We start from the raw sequence: 17,863 nt of genomic DNA on the forward strand, positions 1-17,863 counted from the left end.
AGTGAGAATTAAGGAGGATGTTCTCAAGATTAGTGTTTTTAAAGTATTTCTTCCTTTTTCTGAACTTTCCAACCTCTGTATTGATTTGAAGTGTTTGTCAAAAATAATTTATGTTGAAATAAATGTTTGCTGACCTTTCAACAAATCTAAGCAAATATAAAACTATTCAGATTTTATTAGAAAACTGCATATGCACAGTGAACAAAGGAATCTTAAAAAATAGTAGATTATAGCAGCTCAGAAGTGACAGAACAATGTGGGATGGATTATATACTTCAGAATGTAAATGGACATTTTATGAGGGGAGTTAGAAGAGCCTCCCCCCTGTAATACAGATGAACACAGTGACAGTGTATCATACACACTGGAATGGAAGAGTACACACTGGAAGGGTGTTTATCAGTGCTTGACAAGTGCAAAGTGAATTTGCCAGTCTCCATTTAAAACTACTTCTGTATTTGGTTTCAGTTAAACACTTTTTCTGAGATTTTGAGTGGGAGCCCAACAGAAGAGTATTTTAGGCTAATATGGATACTAAACTGGAATAGAAAAGGAAAGGGAAGACAACTCAGGTGCCACCAATAAACAAAAGTGTTTCTACTTAATATTTTGATAGCTGAAAAAGTTACTGCTTTAAAGCAGAAATTGTTTTTGCAGTGTATTACTTAGAGGACCTTGAGGAATTGCAGAATTCCTTAACTGCATCTGATAATATGAAATCAGAAGGCAAAATATATTTTAAAGTAGTAAGATAAAGTAATTTTCTCATAATTTTGGTCAGAATCCTGGGAAAGAGTAATATCTGCAGATAACTTGAAACAGTAAAGTAATTGAAGTCCATTTTTAAAAAGCTTAAATGAATTAAAAAGATGGAAAAATGCCTTGACAGTCTAATTAATCAAAAAGTACTTCTGTATTTATAAAATCACATGCAATAAATAGAAGTGCTTATTTTAGGAAAAAATTAATAAGTAAAACATGCTGAATAGAGCTAATGTGAAAAATTTAAATGGGACTCTTTTAGTTGTCTTTGGAGTGTTCTATAAACAGTGAACACTTTGAATCCTCACACCTAAGCTGTTGTAAAGGCATTAATTTCCTCTGTTCTGTCTATTTCAGCCCAACTCTTAATACATTTTAATTTTTTTTTTAACCAGAGGTAATTCCTCATCCACAGTTGTTTAATATTAACTTACAGTTAACCTGAATTTGCAGTATTACATGGTGGAAAGATCTCTGCTGCTCTAAGTCTGCTCTAAAAGTATGGTTATTAAGTTATGCTGGCAATGGTACAATACTGGGTGAGTGGTAGATGTTGATCAGGGCACATGTCAGAAGTCAGTGCTTACTCAACTTTTTAGAAGTTTGAGGAGGTGGAGATTAAATGGGGAAATTTAAAATACTGTTGCCTAGAAATCTATGGCTTAATACAGGTAAAATCAGCAATGTTTTCTAGAATCCAGCTTAGGTGCATTTTAAAGAATGACTGGCTGTCCACTGTGCCATACATGAGTGCCTTCCAAGGTTGCACTGAGGTGTAACAGTGAAATCTTTCCATTAAAAGTTTACGTAAATACTATACTACTCAGTTAATGCTTGCAAACTATTTTTGGGGTGCATGGTTTCCAACAGAACTATGTGGGAGCCTGTGCACAGAATTCCTCCTTTCAAACAAGTATTTGTTGTACTGTTGTCTGTCTAGAGCTGATCATCCAGCTGTTGATTTCTTTGTATCCTGTTTTGACTTAATGCTTAGTAACTTCCTACACGCCAGGAAGTTGCTGGGAAGATGTATCCTTTAAATATATGAAGGAAGCCCCTTCTAGGCAGTGTAGAAAGAAAAAAGAGGTACAAAGCGCAGCTATGCAAGAATCAAACAAACTTTGGTGTAAATGATATAACTTACAATGAGAAGTAAGTAGTGGAAATTATCTATCTTGTAGGAAAATCTGTCTCCTTAACTCATCTGTTAACATTGGAAGATTTTTCACATTTAGTAGGTTGGATTTAAGATATAATCCTTATTATGTGCAACATCAGGAAATGCAGAACACTAAAAATAAAGTGTGTTTGTCTCCTTAGTGCGGTGGAATGAAAACAGATGGCAGGCAGCACATATGGCTGCCAGAAGTTGGGAACACCCATTTGCAGAGTTCTTGCAGCTCTAAACAAAACAAGCCAAAACAAAGGAACTCCAAGAGTAGCAGAGATTGTTTCAGGCAGATATCAGGATGTCTGTCTCTTCTCCACACCCACACTCCTTTCTTTACCTTTGGTTGCTCAAGCTCGCAATGGAAGTAAACTATAAGTTAAGAATTTGATAGACCTCATTAGTATTTGTCAAAACTTAGCATTTCTTAAGTATAGGCATTATTTAAAGTAATGCCTATACTTTGTAAAGTAAATCTCTAATTTCCATTGTAGGTTCAAGCCTCTGGGTTTGGACAAAATTTGAAGTTTTGCCACTGTTGTCCAAGCAATTCAACGCCATAAAAAATGTGTCAATATTGAAGGGATTTCTGTATCTTGGCTTCATATCATATGGAAAGTTGAGAAGGAAATTGCACACAAGTGCCTTCCTTAAACCCAGTTGCTGGAATAGACTTAGGTCCTTTCTATACTTTGAGTATTTTGGGGGAATTTATTCAACATTATTTGCAGTAGTTCAGCTTACCTGGTGCTGGTTCTGAAGGTTCTTTACGGGGTACTGCTGTTGCAAGCAATGCTTTATGCCATGTACCTTATGGCCTGTCTAAGCAGTAATCAGTGATGTAATGTATATTATGTGCACCTATATGATCGCTGGTCATATAGTTGTCAACATGAGCAGAAGGGAGGAGTAATAACAGTAATACCTGGGATAATTTGGGGGTTTTTATGCTAATCTTGGATATTTAATCCAAGCAGAAGGACAGTAGAGTAAAAAAAAAAAAGTGTCTTTAGTAGATTGAAACAGTTCCTTCTTTAGTTAAGTTTTTAATTTCAGGAGCAGAATTTTGAGACTTCCCAGCCTCTATTATGGAACTTAAGAATGACCAATAACCAAAGTCAAATATATGTATTTTAGGTATACAGGTGTTATGAAATGTGTAGAGACTTAAATGTTACTGTGAATAAGATAACAATGATTTTCTCCATTCTTAAGATTTTTGTTCTTGTTCTTGGGCTTGGGGGCTTTTTTTATGGTAAACCTTGTAATTAGGCTTTAGCTTTGTTTATGATTAGCCTGCTTCAGTTTCTTCAACTTTATTTTTTCTCATCTAACTTAAAATACATTTTAATTTACTTTAATTTATGTACACAGTTGCAGCTGTATGGTAAATACGCTATGACAAAAATAAGGTTGATTTATTTATTTGGTAAAAGGAGATGAAAGGGATAGATTTTTTTAATCTTAAAAATATTCAAACTCAGCAGAAAAAAAAAAGCAATACTAATTAAAATTGATGATGCCCAGAAACCAACAAAGTTACCAGGACTTAATAAAATTTTATGGCGAAAGAAAATGTAATGGACTACATAAACTGATGCTGGCAGAAGTAGCTTCCAATGACTGACCCTGGTTTTGAGACATTTTACTGTGTGTTTATTTATATTTAGGTCCCTGAAATTTTTCAGTAGAAGGAAATTGCTGAGACTGGTGAACAGGGTTTTTTATAAATCTGTCTGAGATTTAAGGAATATCTGAGATTAAGTTTTTTTTTTTTTTATTTTTACTACTTTAAGCTAGAAATAATTTTAGAATTAAGAACAGGATCCCACTTGTTATAAATAATTTCTTCCTTTGTTCCAGTCAATAATCTGGATCTTTGATTTTGGGAAAAGTATGTTTAGTGACATGTAACCAAGAACTTTAGGTCTGCATTACCTGTAAGGATGTGAGATTTCAGTGTGGCATTGAGCACCTGCTTAGACTTGAAGGACTGAGTCTCCCGTTCGAGGTCTTACAAACTGGAGGAAAGATGATTTCACTATGCATTTCAATGGTGATATTTCAGTGTATGTTCTGTTAACTTGATCCTTTTATTACATAATGCTGAGTGTTATTTCATATCTTTGGAACTTCAGTAATACAGTGTATTATCCTTGAAGTCCCAGGGGAACATATTTTCCCCACTGAAAATCATCAGCTAGTAGCTTATCTCTGTTGCAATCAAGAGGAAATGCTGGAGTTACTTTAGGTGAGCAGTTTGGATAACAATATACAGACTGCCCTCTGGAACAGTCATAAGGAAACCAGCTGATGTAAGAGAATGAAGACATCTGAGAGCACTGTTTAAGCAAACTTAAACTAAAGTAGGTGGAACAGTTGGTCACAGACTCTTAGAGCAAATGGAGCAGCAAAATACAGAATGGAAGGAGAGAGCCTCACTTCTCGCCTCTGCATTATTACCACTGTGAAGAGAAGGATGAAAGGTAATGGAATATATGTGTGTCCATGCTTGCATTGTATCAAAAGTCAAAATAACATAGTTAGGCTGCAGCAACTTTCACTTTTAGCCAGAGTGCCAGGGAAATGAATGGTATATTAAAAAGCAAAGTTCACTACTGGCAAAAAGGATGTAAAATTTTATTGGCCAAAAAGGAAGTGCCTACTTTTGGACTGCATTAAGAATTGTGGTGCTGTCCTGATTTGGTTTAGTATGAAGCACACCCAAAACTGGTTTTGATTTGTGTTTTCTGTTGTTAGGTTGTGTAGGTTGGAGTTTCTGCCTGAGTATGCTCACTGATTTCCATGATGTTGGCAATAATGGTTTAAAAGAAAACGGTCCTGTTTCCCCTCCTCCCTCACAAAAAAACCCTAAAAACATTTGAAATAAAAACTAAAATCACCCCCACTAAGGATGTAGGAACACAAACAGGAAGTGTTAGAGGCTGCAGTTTAATTTTAACACCAGAGGATGGAAAAAAGATAACGCTGATTAATGAATGTCAAATCTGCATCATTTGGGGGTTGTTTAGAAAAGCTGATTGTTTCCTTTTTTTTTTTTTAATAAACCAAATATTTTTGAAAGGAATTTGTATCATCATGGAGCCTTTCAAAACAGAACCTTAAGAAGTTCTTGCCCACGTGTCAGTACTATGCATGATCTGCCTTTATAAGTTATATTATTTGTCATATCAATTCTTCCTCTACACTTCAAAGTCTGTCTTCGATAATTGTTTTTTTTAAATCCATTTGATATTTTTTTGTAAGGGTGAAACCCCAAAGTTCATATTCAATGCAACAGGCATTGCAATTTTTCTTGACTATGCACTCTAACTGTATGCTCTGCAACTTCACTTTGTAGTTCTATTTCACATTTTAAGGCTTGCTAGTTATTAATATTTGTACACCAGCTTATTTATTAAAAAAACCAAAACTGGGTGACAGAAAGATATGAAGAAATGGGCTTTCAACCAGACACAACATAAGAATAGCTTTCTGAAGACAGAGACTTACATGCATTTCTGGCCCACAGAAATAAAATCTGTGATAGGAAACAGACTAAGAAACACTTGCCAGAATACACTTACCTTTTCTACTTTTGATTTCATTTATTTCACATACAGAACTGATTACAAATCATGTGAGGAAATTCAACCATTTGTGAGTATTCAGTGAAAAACACAAAGTCCATCTGTGAACAGAGCATGGAGGCAACATGTATGCCAATGGAAGTGTGGCTGAACGATTTTGGATGTGGAAAAAATAATATTCATTTCTATAGATCATGAGATTTACTGGCAATAACCAGATTATTGGTGATAACCAATTCAGTGGAAACTAGAACCTATTCTGATCCAAGGATTGAATGTTAAATCCATAACTGGGAAATATTTTATAGAAAAAATTGTATGGAAGGGACACTCCAGTCATGTATTGTTTGTGGGTGGAGTAGGAGTTACTACGAGCAGAAGTGGTCAGTGGATTTTGTGTTTAACGCACATTAGAATGAGAAAACCAGGACTAGCACTACGTATTAGCATTACCTATATTAGTGGTGAGATGGAGGGATTTTACAGTGAAGCATAAGCAGATGTGAGATGGAGGGATTTTACAGTGAAGCATAAGCAGATGTTTTGTCCATCTTTTGGAGGATTCCTTTTGTGGTTTAACATGTTTTATCAACTGTCTCCTGGGGTAACCCTCACTGTTGTCTTCACTCTTAAAAGTTCTTCCAAATGTCTCTTTTTCTAAACTAGCGGTTTTTCGTCATTCGAAGCAGTGTCTGCAGTGGCAATCAAGACAACTTCCCAGTGACTCATAGCTAACTTCTGGAGGCTTCTGTACCATCCCTAGATTCTGTCCTTTTCTCTCTTCCCTGGTGTATCACAGCCTAGTACCCCAACCCCATAGAGCCTCCATGTATTCCCTAGTTTATGACAGCTGCTGTTCCCTCTCTGGTGGGCAGTGGGAGAAGCCATGAGGATGACAGTAGCATGGTCTGCTGAGGGAGTTCCTTGAATGTGGTCCTCTAAATCTACCACAGTCTTCACTGTTGGAAAATTTTGTTCATTTCTTTTATAATTTTATTTTCTACCTGCTTTTTGTATTCTGTCATGTGTTGCCCCACTCCCCATGGCATATTCATAGCACAACTGAAGCCTCAGCCTCCATCATTCCAGGAATATGTCCCTCTCTGGTATCTTCCTTTGTTCCCAGTATCGTTCTGATTCCCAGCAAGTCTACTGGCCACCAAGGGTAGCCTGCTGCAGGCCTGGTAACATTAGCCTTTCCTCACATCATTTTGGGACCCACTGCCATCCAGGAATATGAGAAGTGGCATAGGGCCCACAGAGGAAGGGAAAGTGAACAGCAGCTATTTTAAGGGAAGGGTTTTAGGACCAACATTACATCCTAATGTTTTGGTATGTTTATCCATATAATTCAAAAGGGCAATGAGGATCCTGACCAAATTAAATAAGCAGATTTTACTGCATGAAGGAATTGCCATGGAAATTCAAAGAACTGAATGAATGACTATACATTAAGTTTGCATGCTGTACTACAGGTATCTGTCGTAAGGCTATGAATGCTGTTATATATTCAATTTAACTCCAGAGAATAACCCAAACAAATGTTGAATTGAGAACAATATTTTTATTTCACGTCTTTTTGAAAGATTAACTATTGCTTTTTATAAATATGCAAAGACCTGTAGGAGTGGAAATGCAAAGCACAGCATTCACTCCATTAACATGCTAATTCATTTGGAGGAAATTGAAAAAGTCGTTTCACCTATTTTATTTGCATGTCCCTGCTAGTCTGTTACAGAACCTGTTAAGCCACCATGCCCGTGGCATAGTTAACAACCCTGGAGGGAGCATCAACCTTAGGGATCGTGGGATGTCCCACCATGTACAGCATGGGAGTAGCATAGGTCAAGGGTGGGATGACAGGCACTGCAGTCTTCCTGCTTGTGAAACACAGGTAAGTGATCTTGAATTAGCAGAGCAGATTGAAGCATGGAGCGGGAGGGAGTGCTGTGTTCCGCATGTATGTTCCGCTGGGAGAATGTCTGTTGTACTGGGCAGCTTGGGAGTGCTGTGTGCTGTGCCTGGCTAAGGAGATGTTTGGCTTTGTGGCTAAAAGCGGTCATGCTGGTTTGGTGAAGCAACTGAGAGCTGAAGCATGTGCCATGGATTATGTGTGAGTGCTGCAGCTTGTGCTACGTTCCCATGGATTGGTTAATGTGCCTGCCTCTATGGCTTGTGACTGTGCTCTGCCTTTACTGTAATCAGAGAGCTGGTGTGGCTCAGGCTGTGCTGTACTTCAACAACAACTATCAGGAAAGAAAGCATTGTTTGCTCTGAATTGTCTTCAATTCTGCCCAGCGACTCAAAATTAGTACCTTTAGTTATTTGGGAGAATGGATTGTTTGATTAGAAAGCTGAGGAAAGCTTTATGATTTGAGAATTAAATGTCCCAAATAACCATATGTATGCAATTGATCTCTGAAACTTTAGCTATTCTACGACTTCAAGTAATTTCATTGTGTTTTCAGCCTTTATGCCAGTGTGCTCTTTCATCATCATTACTTATGTCCCAGAGAACTGAATCCAACATATTTTGGGAGAAATTATAGAAAATGAGCAATTGAAAAAAAAAAAAACAGGTTAGCAAACCAGTGGAATTCTTATGCATGAGAACTAACAAATGACTTTTAAATAAACTAGCTGTAAGATGTAAAGTAAAAAAGGAGCTTCCATACTTCTTATCATGAGTCACAAGACAAATGAACTCAGCAGAAAAATGTCATGTTTCAGTAGCATGTCTAACATGTCTCAAAGGTTAGAGAACATAAAAGAATCTGTAATAATATATCTGTCTTTTCCCAAAGAGCTAACTGTAGTACTGGTTCCAGAGTAAATGGAATTCTGACATGGTTAGTGTCAAATAGTTTCAAAACCTGCTAGAAAATACATTGATACATAAACCCCATTTTCTAATTTAAGACATATTAGAGAAAGGAAGATGTTGAATGGGATGGAAACTGATACTTTATTGAAATTTCTTGGTAATGTGTATTTCCTTTTCATGAAAACCTGATGAATTCATTGTACTTATTACCTGTAAATAGAAGAATGTGAGCAGCAGTTAAAACCAAGGTAAAAGGAACCACAATACTTTGAGATAAATTTCAAGAGCTTCAGAGCTTCCCACTCTTCAAAGGCTTTCTGCAATAAAAGCTTCCAGCAGAAGAGCATATGTGGAATAACAAAGCTGTGTAAAATCCAACTAAATGAAAAGGAAGGTGAGTTGTTATTATGGTTCTATAGCATGATGGTAAAATTTTGACATGACCTTACTATGAGGCACAGTACAGGAAATGTATTCTCTCTAGCTGTTATCTAGGAACATGGGGTATCACTAAGTTGTTCCTTGCAAAATTATTTTTAAAAAATGAGGAAGGTGATTATAGTATAACAGTTAACAGACTTGTTGCAAAAATAGATATGCTGCCTTTTATGACACTTAGGTCTGTCAGTAAGATAAAACATGCAGTACCTTTTCTTTGCTTCATAGTTTGCAAGAAATGAATGAATATTGTAAAAGAACTGCATCGATGAAAAACATTTTTCTTTACTGTTCTGCAAGTTAAATCCACAGTAGATTTCAAAAAGAAATGTATAAAATAATGAGGACAACAGCGTCCATATTGTTTAGGTTAAAAACCCCCATAGATATATGTATATCAAAGCAAGTTACTTTTAATACATCCTGTAGATGAAAAACTTTTTTCTAGAACATTAAAGTGAATTCACAAATTACTAAAGCACATATATTCAAAGTAATTCAAAAGACTGTTTTCCTTTTTTACAGGTGACAGTCAGGAATCCTAAATCAAAGAGAGAAATGCTGTGAGCAGAATGCAGCTTTCTGAGATGCTGAGAAATGGAAAGACTCTTTTGGAAATCATGCTGGACTGAAGACCTAGACTGAGATTCCCGGACTCTTAATAAAAATATGGCATAGCAAAGTGCTGGCTAAATGGTGCCTAAGCAGTCGAACACAGTGTCCTGGCCAGTACTGAAAGCTGTTGCTACTGCAGCTTCTGCTACCTCTACCAGCAGTGGCTACGGTCATAGTGAGCAAGAGGTATATAAGAACCACTGATCCAGATGATTTTACTTAATCTGAAAACTGACGTAATGTGTTCTTACATTTCTCTAAGAAAAACAGGAATACACTAAGGAGTGGGAAGAATCTGCAGAGCTGATTGAAGCAACGTAAGGTATGTAGTGGAAAGAATATATAAGCAGTGTTGATTGGGTAAAAATAGAACAGGAGACCATAACCTAAACATAAAATCATATTTAGTGTGTTACATTTGATGCTTTATTTACCCATTCTCCTAATAAATACAGCAAGACTAAAATGCCAAGCAGAAATACCACTATTGAAAAAAATCATGGAGGACAGCTGCATGGTACTGGGAAAGAAACATTCAAGACCCAGAAATACCAATGCATTAAAGGATCTAAAGGGATAGCAAAAGATATTTTTATGTATTTCTGATCACCTTTGCTTAGTAATACCGAAGGAAAATAGAAAAGTGCATGAAGCAGCTAACAGTGACCATTTTAAAATACTTCTTGCCCAATCACCCAAGCTGTTGAATTACACAACTCCTTATGAAATAAATAGGAACTGCTGCTGAGCCTTGTTATAATTGAGGCCACCTGAGAAATTGTTGAATAGCTGATCTATAACAAGTAATTGTTAGGGAGTTGTAAATTCAGATAATACTTATTCGTAAGTGGATGGCTGAGTATTGGGTACATTTTACATGTTTAGCTATACCCTTTATATTTTTTTAGTTTAAGTATACATCTTATTTTTGTAATCACTTTCTCAAAGACTTCTAAATTAATTCTCAAAAGTCTTAGAATAGTCTGCTGACATCAGTAATCTGAAACTATACATTTAAGCAAAGAGTATTATTAGTAAACAGGTTACTGGGGAGACTAACAACTTAAGTCATCTAGAAAAGAATACTCACAAAACATTATTATTGTATAAACTTCCTTTTGTACACTGCCTTGTAATTGTCAGAAGAACATGGTGAGCACATTCCCTGTGCTGTGGGCTATAAAAGAGTAATTCAAATTTTAGTCTATCTAGTACCAAATCAAAAACACCATGGTCTAGTAATTCAAAGCATTACATCAGTATAAACTAAAGCTGCCAGTACAAATTTACTCTAAGGGTTTCTTCATTAATTTGTTGGACGGGTACGTGCAACCTCTCTATCTGTGGTTCTGCTATTCTGTGCCTGACTGGACCCTTCATAGTAACCCTTGACTTTTTGTTAGTTACTACTTCTTGTCTTCCCCACTTTCTGTGCTCAGGTGTATTGTTAGCTCATGTGTCCCTACCCTAGTCCTCTTTCAGAAGGATGTTCACAAGTCATTCACCCAACTCTTTTGTTGCTCTTTGCCTCAGATATTCATTTGTTCAGGTATTCCAAAACTTGTGGCCTCCTTCTCTTTTTGGCTTTGACCTCAGCATAAGCTATGTGGGTGCACTGGCCACATTTCAATGACATGCTCTGCCTTGGTGGAGATTGAGCCATCTGTTTCTATTGGATCTTAAGACTTTTCTTGGGTTACCGCAAGAACCACACAAATCCCTTCTGAGAAAGGGAATGCAAATGGACATCCTGACCTAGTCATCATTGATTCTAGTCAAAACTGGTGTTACAATGAAGCAGTACAGAAAAGCTTGCCCTTTCTATTTCCTCCTTATAATAAGTCAAAACATTATGTGTCAGAGGTGGTTGAATTTTAGCTCAAGAAAGTGAAGTACCATCTCTTTCAACATTTCCTAGAACAGTGGGCTTCTTTGCTGTCTACATCACTCATCACTTTTCCCCACAGATTCAACATATCCACATGTGCTTTGTATAGAAAAAAACTCCTTCACCTTCCTGTCATTCCAGGAATGACTAGACATGATCTTCTGTTACTAGAAAGCAGTCTTGACACTCACTCAAAATCTGTAATGGATTTCTGTCTGGGAGACTGGAGAAATACACTGGTAATGGATACCTTCAATGAGCAAGGAGAGTCTTGCTGGGTAAAAATTAATTGCCACTCACATATTCTTGCCTAAACAGTCTTTTTTGGGTGAACTGTTAGGAAAAAAACTGCATGTTTTAGTCAAAAGGAAATTCCGCTTTGGAAAGAGAGAGCTCCTTTACAGAGGGGCTGGGATAGAGGGACAGTAAGAAAGGGATAGGTGGCCAACATCAGAAAAGCTTCTCAAGGAAAGCCTAGCATGGCTTTGCAGTATTCATCACCCAGAACTCAATGGAGTGCATTTCTGAATGGCATGGCATGCTCAAACCTTGTTGGCTGTTTATGTTCTCCACAGTGACTAACAATGCCATAATGCAGTTGGTGATTCCCAGCCTCCAAATCACAGCAATCTCCTCTCAGCTCAGTGTAACTGCTGATATGGCCTTTGCTGTCTCATGTACGTTCAGCACAGACCTTAAAATACATCACCTTCTCCATTCTGTGGTTTTTTTCCATTGTTTTTGTCCCTCCAGGCATTTACATCTTTTCCTACTGCCACCAACTCTTCTAAAAGACTCAGTGTTAATAGCATGGATAGTAACTCTATTCATGTTGAGAATTCCTCCCAGTATGGCCAGCTCAGCTTCCATTGCTTCACCTCTGCATGCAACTTCTCTTGCTGTGTGTGGTCACTGCACCAGAGAGGAATTTTGATACAAATATATTTAATTTCTATGACCAGCCTCTGTTGAAGCAGCAACTTTGTTAATGCTGTTCAGTGAAAGTGTGTCACAATTCGACTGAGCTGACAGTGAGGAGACTGGGTGGGCTTGGGTGCTAAAGCCCCTCTAGTCACTGATACATATTTAAAGTTTGCAAGTGACAAAACTTCCCTGTTCTGTGTGACAGACTGTGCAGCTCAGGTGAGAGGCCAAGCACGTCAGTGCGATGGTCTCTAACACAACCTGCCTCTCTGCAGCAGGGAGGCGGTGCCATCCAGGAGGAAGTCAAGTGGGTCAGTGCAGCAGTCCCAGCCGTGCGATGGGCAGTCCAGGATGGAGCCCAGGGGTCCCTGTAGCTAATCCTGGGGATTCTGCTGGACCTCTTCCCCAGCAACAAACTGGCAGTAGCATTCACAGCGTGCCCTAACTTGAGTTTTCCACACGTCTGCCAACAGCACAGTGCCGCCGTGCCCACCCTGAAGCCTCCCGGCAGAGGCACGGTCAGCAGCAGGGGACACTCCCCTGTTTCTCGAGGAGAGTCGGGGAGCAGCTAAGACAGAGCTCTGCGCTATCTGCCTTGTATGGAGGAGAGGCGGCGTCTGAGGAGGCAATAAGGGAGGTGACTCAAGGCTGGGAAGACAGTCTCAGGTTTTAATCCAAGCTCCAAGGAGCTCCGAAGGCCAGAGCGTCCGGAAAGCCTTTCAGCCAAAAGCATCTTCCAGCCTTTCGCAATCATCTGAAGTACAGGGGCGGTAACCAGGGGGAAGGGACGCCCATTGACCAATGGGGGGATTTGGGGGAGTAGAAGGTGGAAGGATAGACAGATACATAAAGCAATGGGGGAAGTTTAAGGGAGGGACCCCTGGCCCTCGTCCACTCACTCGACGCCCAAGGTGGAAGATTCTGGGAGAGTGGGATGAGGAGCCGAGTGATGGACAGGGTGCTAGGGAGGGGACAGGGGAATGACTGAGCATTTTCAGGGAGATTGGCATTGAGGGAAAGGCGGGAAAGCTGGGGGTGGAACCACCAGGAGAAAATGGGGGGTGAAGGGGTGAACCATTGCAGAACTGTTACAGAAATATAAAAAACACAATACAACAGCACAGCACTTAACAGGTTAGTCACCAGAGGAAGAATTGGACGGTAAACAGGGTTTAAGCCATCTAAAACCTCTGTCAAACTGTACAAGTGGTACATTGTTTCTGGAGGATTAAGATGGAAAAGATCTGATGTTTTTCAAGAGACTGGCTGTGGAACATTCTGGCCCCAGGAACAGCTACTAACAAAAGTGCCATGGATACATCAGGCATGTAAGTCCTGGGCACAGTTCAGCTGAGAGTGTTGTGCAGTGCATTGACAGTGCACACCCATAGAAAACCACTAGTGTGGCCTCTTGCTAATTCAACAAAGGTGTTTGAGATACAATTGTGTAAGAACACATGACCTGGCTAATTTTATATTTGTTAGGTGATCCAGCCATGGGTAGACTTCTCTTAAATACTTTGGAACTGTGGCCTGAATGTTATTCGCAATCAGTGCAGTACAAATATGTTGGTAACTCTCATATTGTACTGCCACAATCCTACTCAATAATTTGGTCGATTACTTCAAAATTATTTTAATGAATTATAATGAAATTTTAAAATGCAGTAGAATATGGAAGTTATTTTATTGTGAGGGTAGATATTTATTAGTAAAATATGCAATGTTTGTTTATACCTCATTACAACTACATACAATGTGGAATGTATAATGTAATGGGCATCAACTTAGTTTCATAAATATTTTAGCACAAAATTACGCTGTTTCCTGTGTAGTTTGCAGAAAAAGGAGAGCTGTGGTCAGTTATTTAAGTAAGTGCTTGTATCTGAGTATGTTCACAGATTAGATAAATGTACATAGTTTCACAAATAGTCATATTTTAGACCCTTTAAATCTGAGTCCAGAAAAGCCATATAGAAAAGATAGCAAGTAAACTAGATAGCAAGTAAACTAGAAGCAGTAAATAACTTAGAATAGATAGGAAGTTTGTACATACCAAGTATAAAAATACTTAAAGATCATACATACAGCTGTCTTACTGCTAAAATGATTGAACACACAGTATTATTACAATAAATATTTTGCTTACTAAAAGCAGTAGTGAAACTGGTTTAAGTAGATCATTGTTTTGAAAGTCTCTAGGGTACTTCTGTTTATGTTATGGTCTACAACTATGAGGACAAGTAAATCTCCAATGAATTGAAATAGGACTTTGTGTGTACTCTCTCAAGGGGATTATTAATTTAAAATGTCACACAATAAGTGTGAAGTATTTGACATGAACTGGTAGTGCATGATTTGGGCAGGTTGCATGCAGTAAAGTAATTCCACTCCTATCAAAATGTTATGGCACTTGAATTTGATTCATGCTCAAATCTACTTCTGTGTTTGTTTTAACAGGGATCTTTTAAAATATGATGAGCAATCTCATTTCACTGCTCCACCTCTGCAGTCTACAGAAGCAGCTGCTTTTAGTCTCGTGAGAACTTTGTCCCACAATCCTATATGACTAGCAATGCAGCCAGTCAGCATACACATGTAAGTATTAGGGATAAAATCAACATCAACAATAAGGCAGTAACATGCTGTGCAGCTAGCATAGTATAGGATGACAATTAAATAAAATCTAACCTGGACAAAGTAATTTCAAAGACTAAAGAAAATGCTTGAGGGAACATCAGCATTTCCTCATAAATCTGCTCCAGTCTGACACAGACTGAACATGTCTGACCAGGCATGTTCAAAGACCAGTAGCTGCCAAGAAGAAACTCCCTCTGTCTCTCTCTAATATATATGGAATTGGCTGCCTTCAGGTTAGATTGCTATCTTCTGCTTGGCTCACATTGCAAAAGACACACTTCCCACACTAAGGACAGCCTATTTACTAAACAGCTGGAGCTAATGAGAGCATAGTACACTAATGTTTGGGACTTGCTCTTTTTCTGCTGAATACAGTAATGGTCCTCTACTGATGCAAAAAGCTTTGAATAGATGCACGCCTCCTGTTTTTTTTGATCCACACAATATTCATTGCAGCAGTTCGCTGTACATGATTCATTTTAATGGGTCCTACATATAAATTTGAGATTTTGGAAAAAAAAATCAACACGGTTCTAATCAGCAAGCTCAAAATTCTGAAGCACTAGGCATAACCCTGCAAGTGTTACCTTGTGGTAAGAAACACTCTATATTGCCAGAAGTAGAAGAAAACACTGCCTACAGCTCAGAGGTACATGGAGCTGCAATAAAACTAGGCTGGAACAGATAACTTACTGTCCCTTCTAGGCAGATGCCATTATTTTCCATAATCCCTATGCAGCACTTAGATATTAGTTTAATAGCTTCCTTAGAAACTGGCAGAGTAAAATTATGCTAAATGAGCAATATTTACTAGAAATTCTTCTGATCCTTCCCTTGAGGCATAATTGAACATTACAACTGACTCCTCAAAAGTGGCTGCTCCATTTCCAATCCCTTTACTCCTCTGGAAAAGCATTTTGTAAAAGGAAAAGCCTTTAAATTATTGCTCTTCCTTTGAAATGGTTCTCTGATTTGTCTGCTAGTTCAGATGCAGTGCTCCTACTGACCCCTCCTTTTGAGACTTTACATTCTTAATAATTCAAGGAATGGAACAGGTTGGACTAGGTAGGTCCTTTGCATTTCACACAGCAAAATGAAAATTGCTAATTGAGAAGCTGTGTGTGCTGAAGCATTGTCACAAAATCTGATTATAATATTTACAGTTATACATATATGAGTGTATATATACATTTGGTGCAAAGTATGTAAAACTGTACATAATTTTTGTGCTGATACCTAAAATGACATGAATTTTGGGCTTTATACACACACCGGTTAGACCTAGGAAGTAGATGGTTTTTGGCCACAGCATTTTTTTCAAAACTGCGAATAGGGTTGTACTACACAGGGTTGTGTGGTGTGCCGTGCTGTGTGACCCTGTATGAGGACTTCACTCGGCGATGCTCAATTGGAGGATAAAGTCTGTGAGCTATCCGAGGTAAAGAGCTCCTCGGGCCGATCCCCAGAGCCCAGAAGAGGGCAGTGGATTGCAAACACACTCCTGCCTGGAGCACTGGGACTTCCAGCCGGCGGGTACCGCTGCACGTCGCAGCGGTGCCAATTGCAGGGACCAGTTACGGGGCTGGAGGAAAGGGGGCAGCTGCCTGCCATGCCCTCGAACACCTGGCCCACCTACCGCATCACCTCTTCTCCGTCCGCGCATCGCAGCATCATCCACCTGGAACACCAGGGAAACGGGACAGCCGTGCTCTGCCAGTCCCCACACCAATTCCCCTGTGTAGTCACGGGAAAGCGAGGCGTCTCCCTGCCCGCTGTCGCAGAGCGGGAAGAAGGGGTGAGGGAGCCCGTCGCTGACCCGGCAGCTGGGCGCTCTTCGCCGCGGTCCCTATCCCGATCTAGCCGCCCCATCCCTATCCCGATCCAGCCGCTCCGCCTCCCCTCGCACCGCCCCCCGCGCGCGCGGCAGCGCCCCCGTGCGGGCTGTTCGCGCCTTGTTGCCACCCTCGGTGACGTTACACGCGGCTTCTCCTTCTGGCTTCTCGGATTGGCCGGCGCTCCGCGCAGCCTTCCCGCCTCCAGCGCGCGATTGGCGGGCCGGCCCGTGATTGGCGGGCAGAAGACACTGGGGGGAGAAGAGGCCCGGGCCGGCTGTGTGGGGAGAAGCGGCCGCGACGCGGACGCCGAGCGGGGCCGGCGCGGTTATTTATTGTCTACGCGCGGTGTCCCGGCGACGGCAGCGCTTCGGGGGTTGTGTGGGGAGAGGAGGGGGAGGAGGAGACGGTGGGGGAGCGGCACCGGCCTCCGGGACGCAGGGCGGAAAAGAGGAGGGGAAGAAGGAGGGGGCCGGGCCAGCCCCGTGTGTGCGGGGGGCGCGGGGTCTGTGCGGGAGCGCGCGCGCACGAGGGGCGGGAAGGGAGGGAGTGAACGAGGGAGGGAGGGGACGAGGGAGGAGGGAGGGAGGGGGAGATTTTTTTTTTTATTAATCTGTTTTCCGGGCCTTTGTGGCTGCGGGGGGGACGGCCCGGGGGTGAGGAGGTGGGCGGGAGGCAGCAGCGCTACGGCGGCGATAGCGGTGGCTGTTGTTGCCGCCGCTGCCTCCGCGAGGCGTAGGGACCGGCCCGTCGTCCCTTTAAACTAGCGAGAGCCGCAGGCCCGGCCGGGCCCTCCCTCCCTCTCGCCTCCCCGCCGGCGGAAGGGGCGCTTTGTGCGGGCCCCTCGGCCGCCCTTCCTCGGTGCCGGGCGCCGGTGAGGGCGGGAGAGGCGCGAAGGGCGGGCGCGGAGCGGCCCCAGGCGCGGTGTCGGTGCCGGCCCTCCCGGCCGCCTCCGAGCGCCCTCGCCTCGGCTGAGGAGAGACGGGCAGAAAATGGCAAAGTCTGGAGGAGGAGGCGGCGGCGGCAGCGGGGGACTGACTTGGGTGGTAAGTTGTGGGGCTGCGTCTTGTTCGTGGGTTTTGCTACTCGTGTTTTGTTATTATTACTATTATTTTTGTTTGCGTCGCTTGCGTGCGTGGAAAGAGCGCGGGTTGGCTTTGAAAGGAGGGAAGAAGCTGAGGG

At 40.9% G+C, this 17,863-nt stretch overlaps 1 protein-coding gene across 4 annotated transcripts in view; it reads left to right on the forward strand.

The window, feature by feature from the left end:
* Positions 1-17,304: 17,304 nt before the first annotated feature.
* Positions 17,305-17,863, forward strand: part of TOP2B (DNA topoisomerase II beta) — a 60,629-nt gene continuing 60,070 nt past the window's right edge. For 3 of the 4 annotated variants that reach the window (XM_068206732.1, XM_068206727.1, XM_068206738.1), the window contains exon 1: positions 17,306-17,727. In XM_068206732.1, coding sequence (XP_068062833.1) covers positions 17,674-17,727 — 54 coding nt within the window. In that variant the 5' untranslated portion in view covers positions 17,306-17,673. Of the gene's footprint in view, positions 17,728-17,863 lie in introns of all 4 variants that reach the window. The other variant, XM_068206723.1, reaches the window with a different exon arrangement.

The sequence above is a fragment of the Anomalospiza imberbis genome, chromosome 1 (assembly GCF_031753505.1).
Source record: "Anomalospiza imberbis isolate Cuckoo-Finch-1a 21T00152 chromosome 1, ASM3175350v1, whole genome shotgun sequence".
In the NCBI taxonomy this organism is placed as follows: domain Eukaryota; kingdom Metazoa; phylum Chordata; class Aves; order Passeriformes; family Viduidae; genus Anomalospiza; species Anomalospiza imberbis.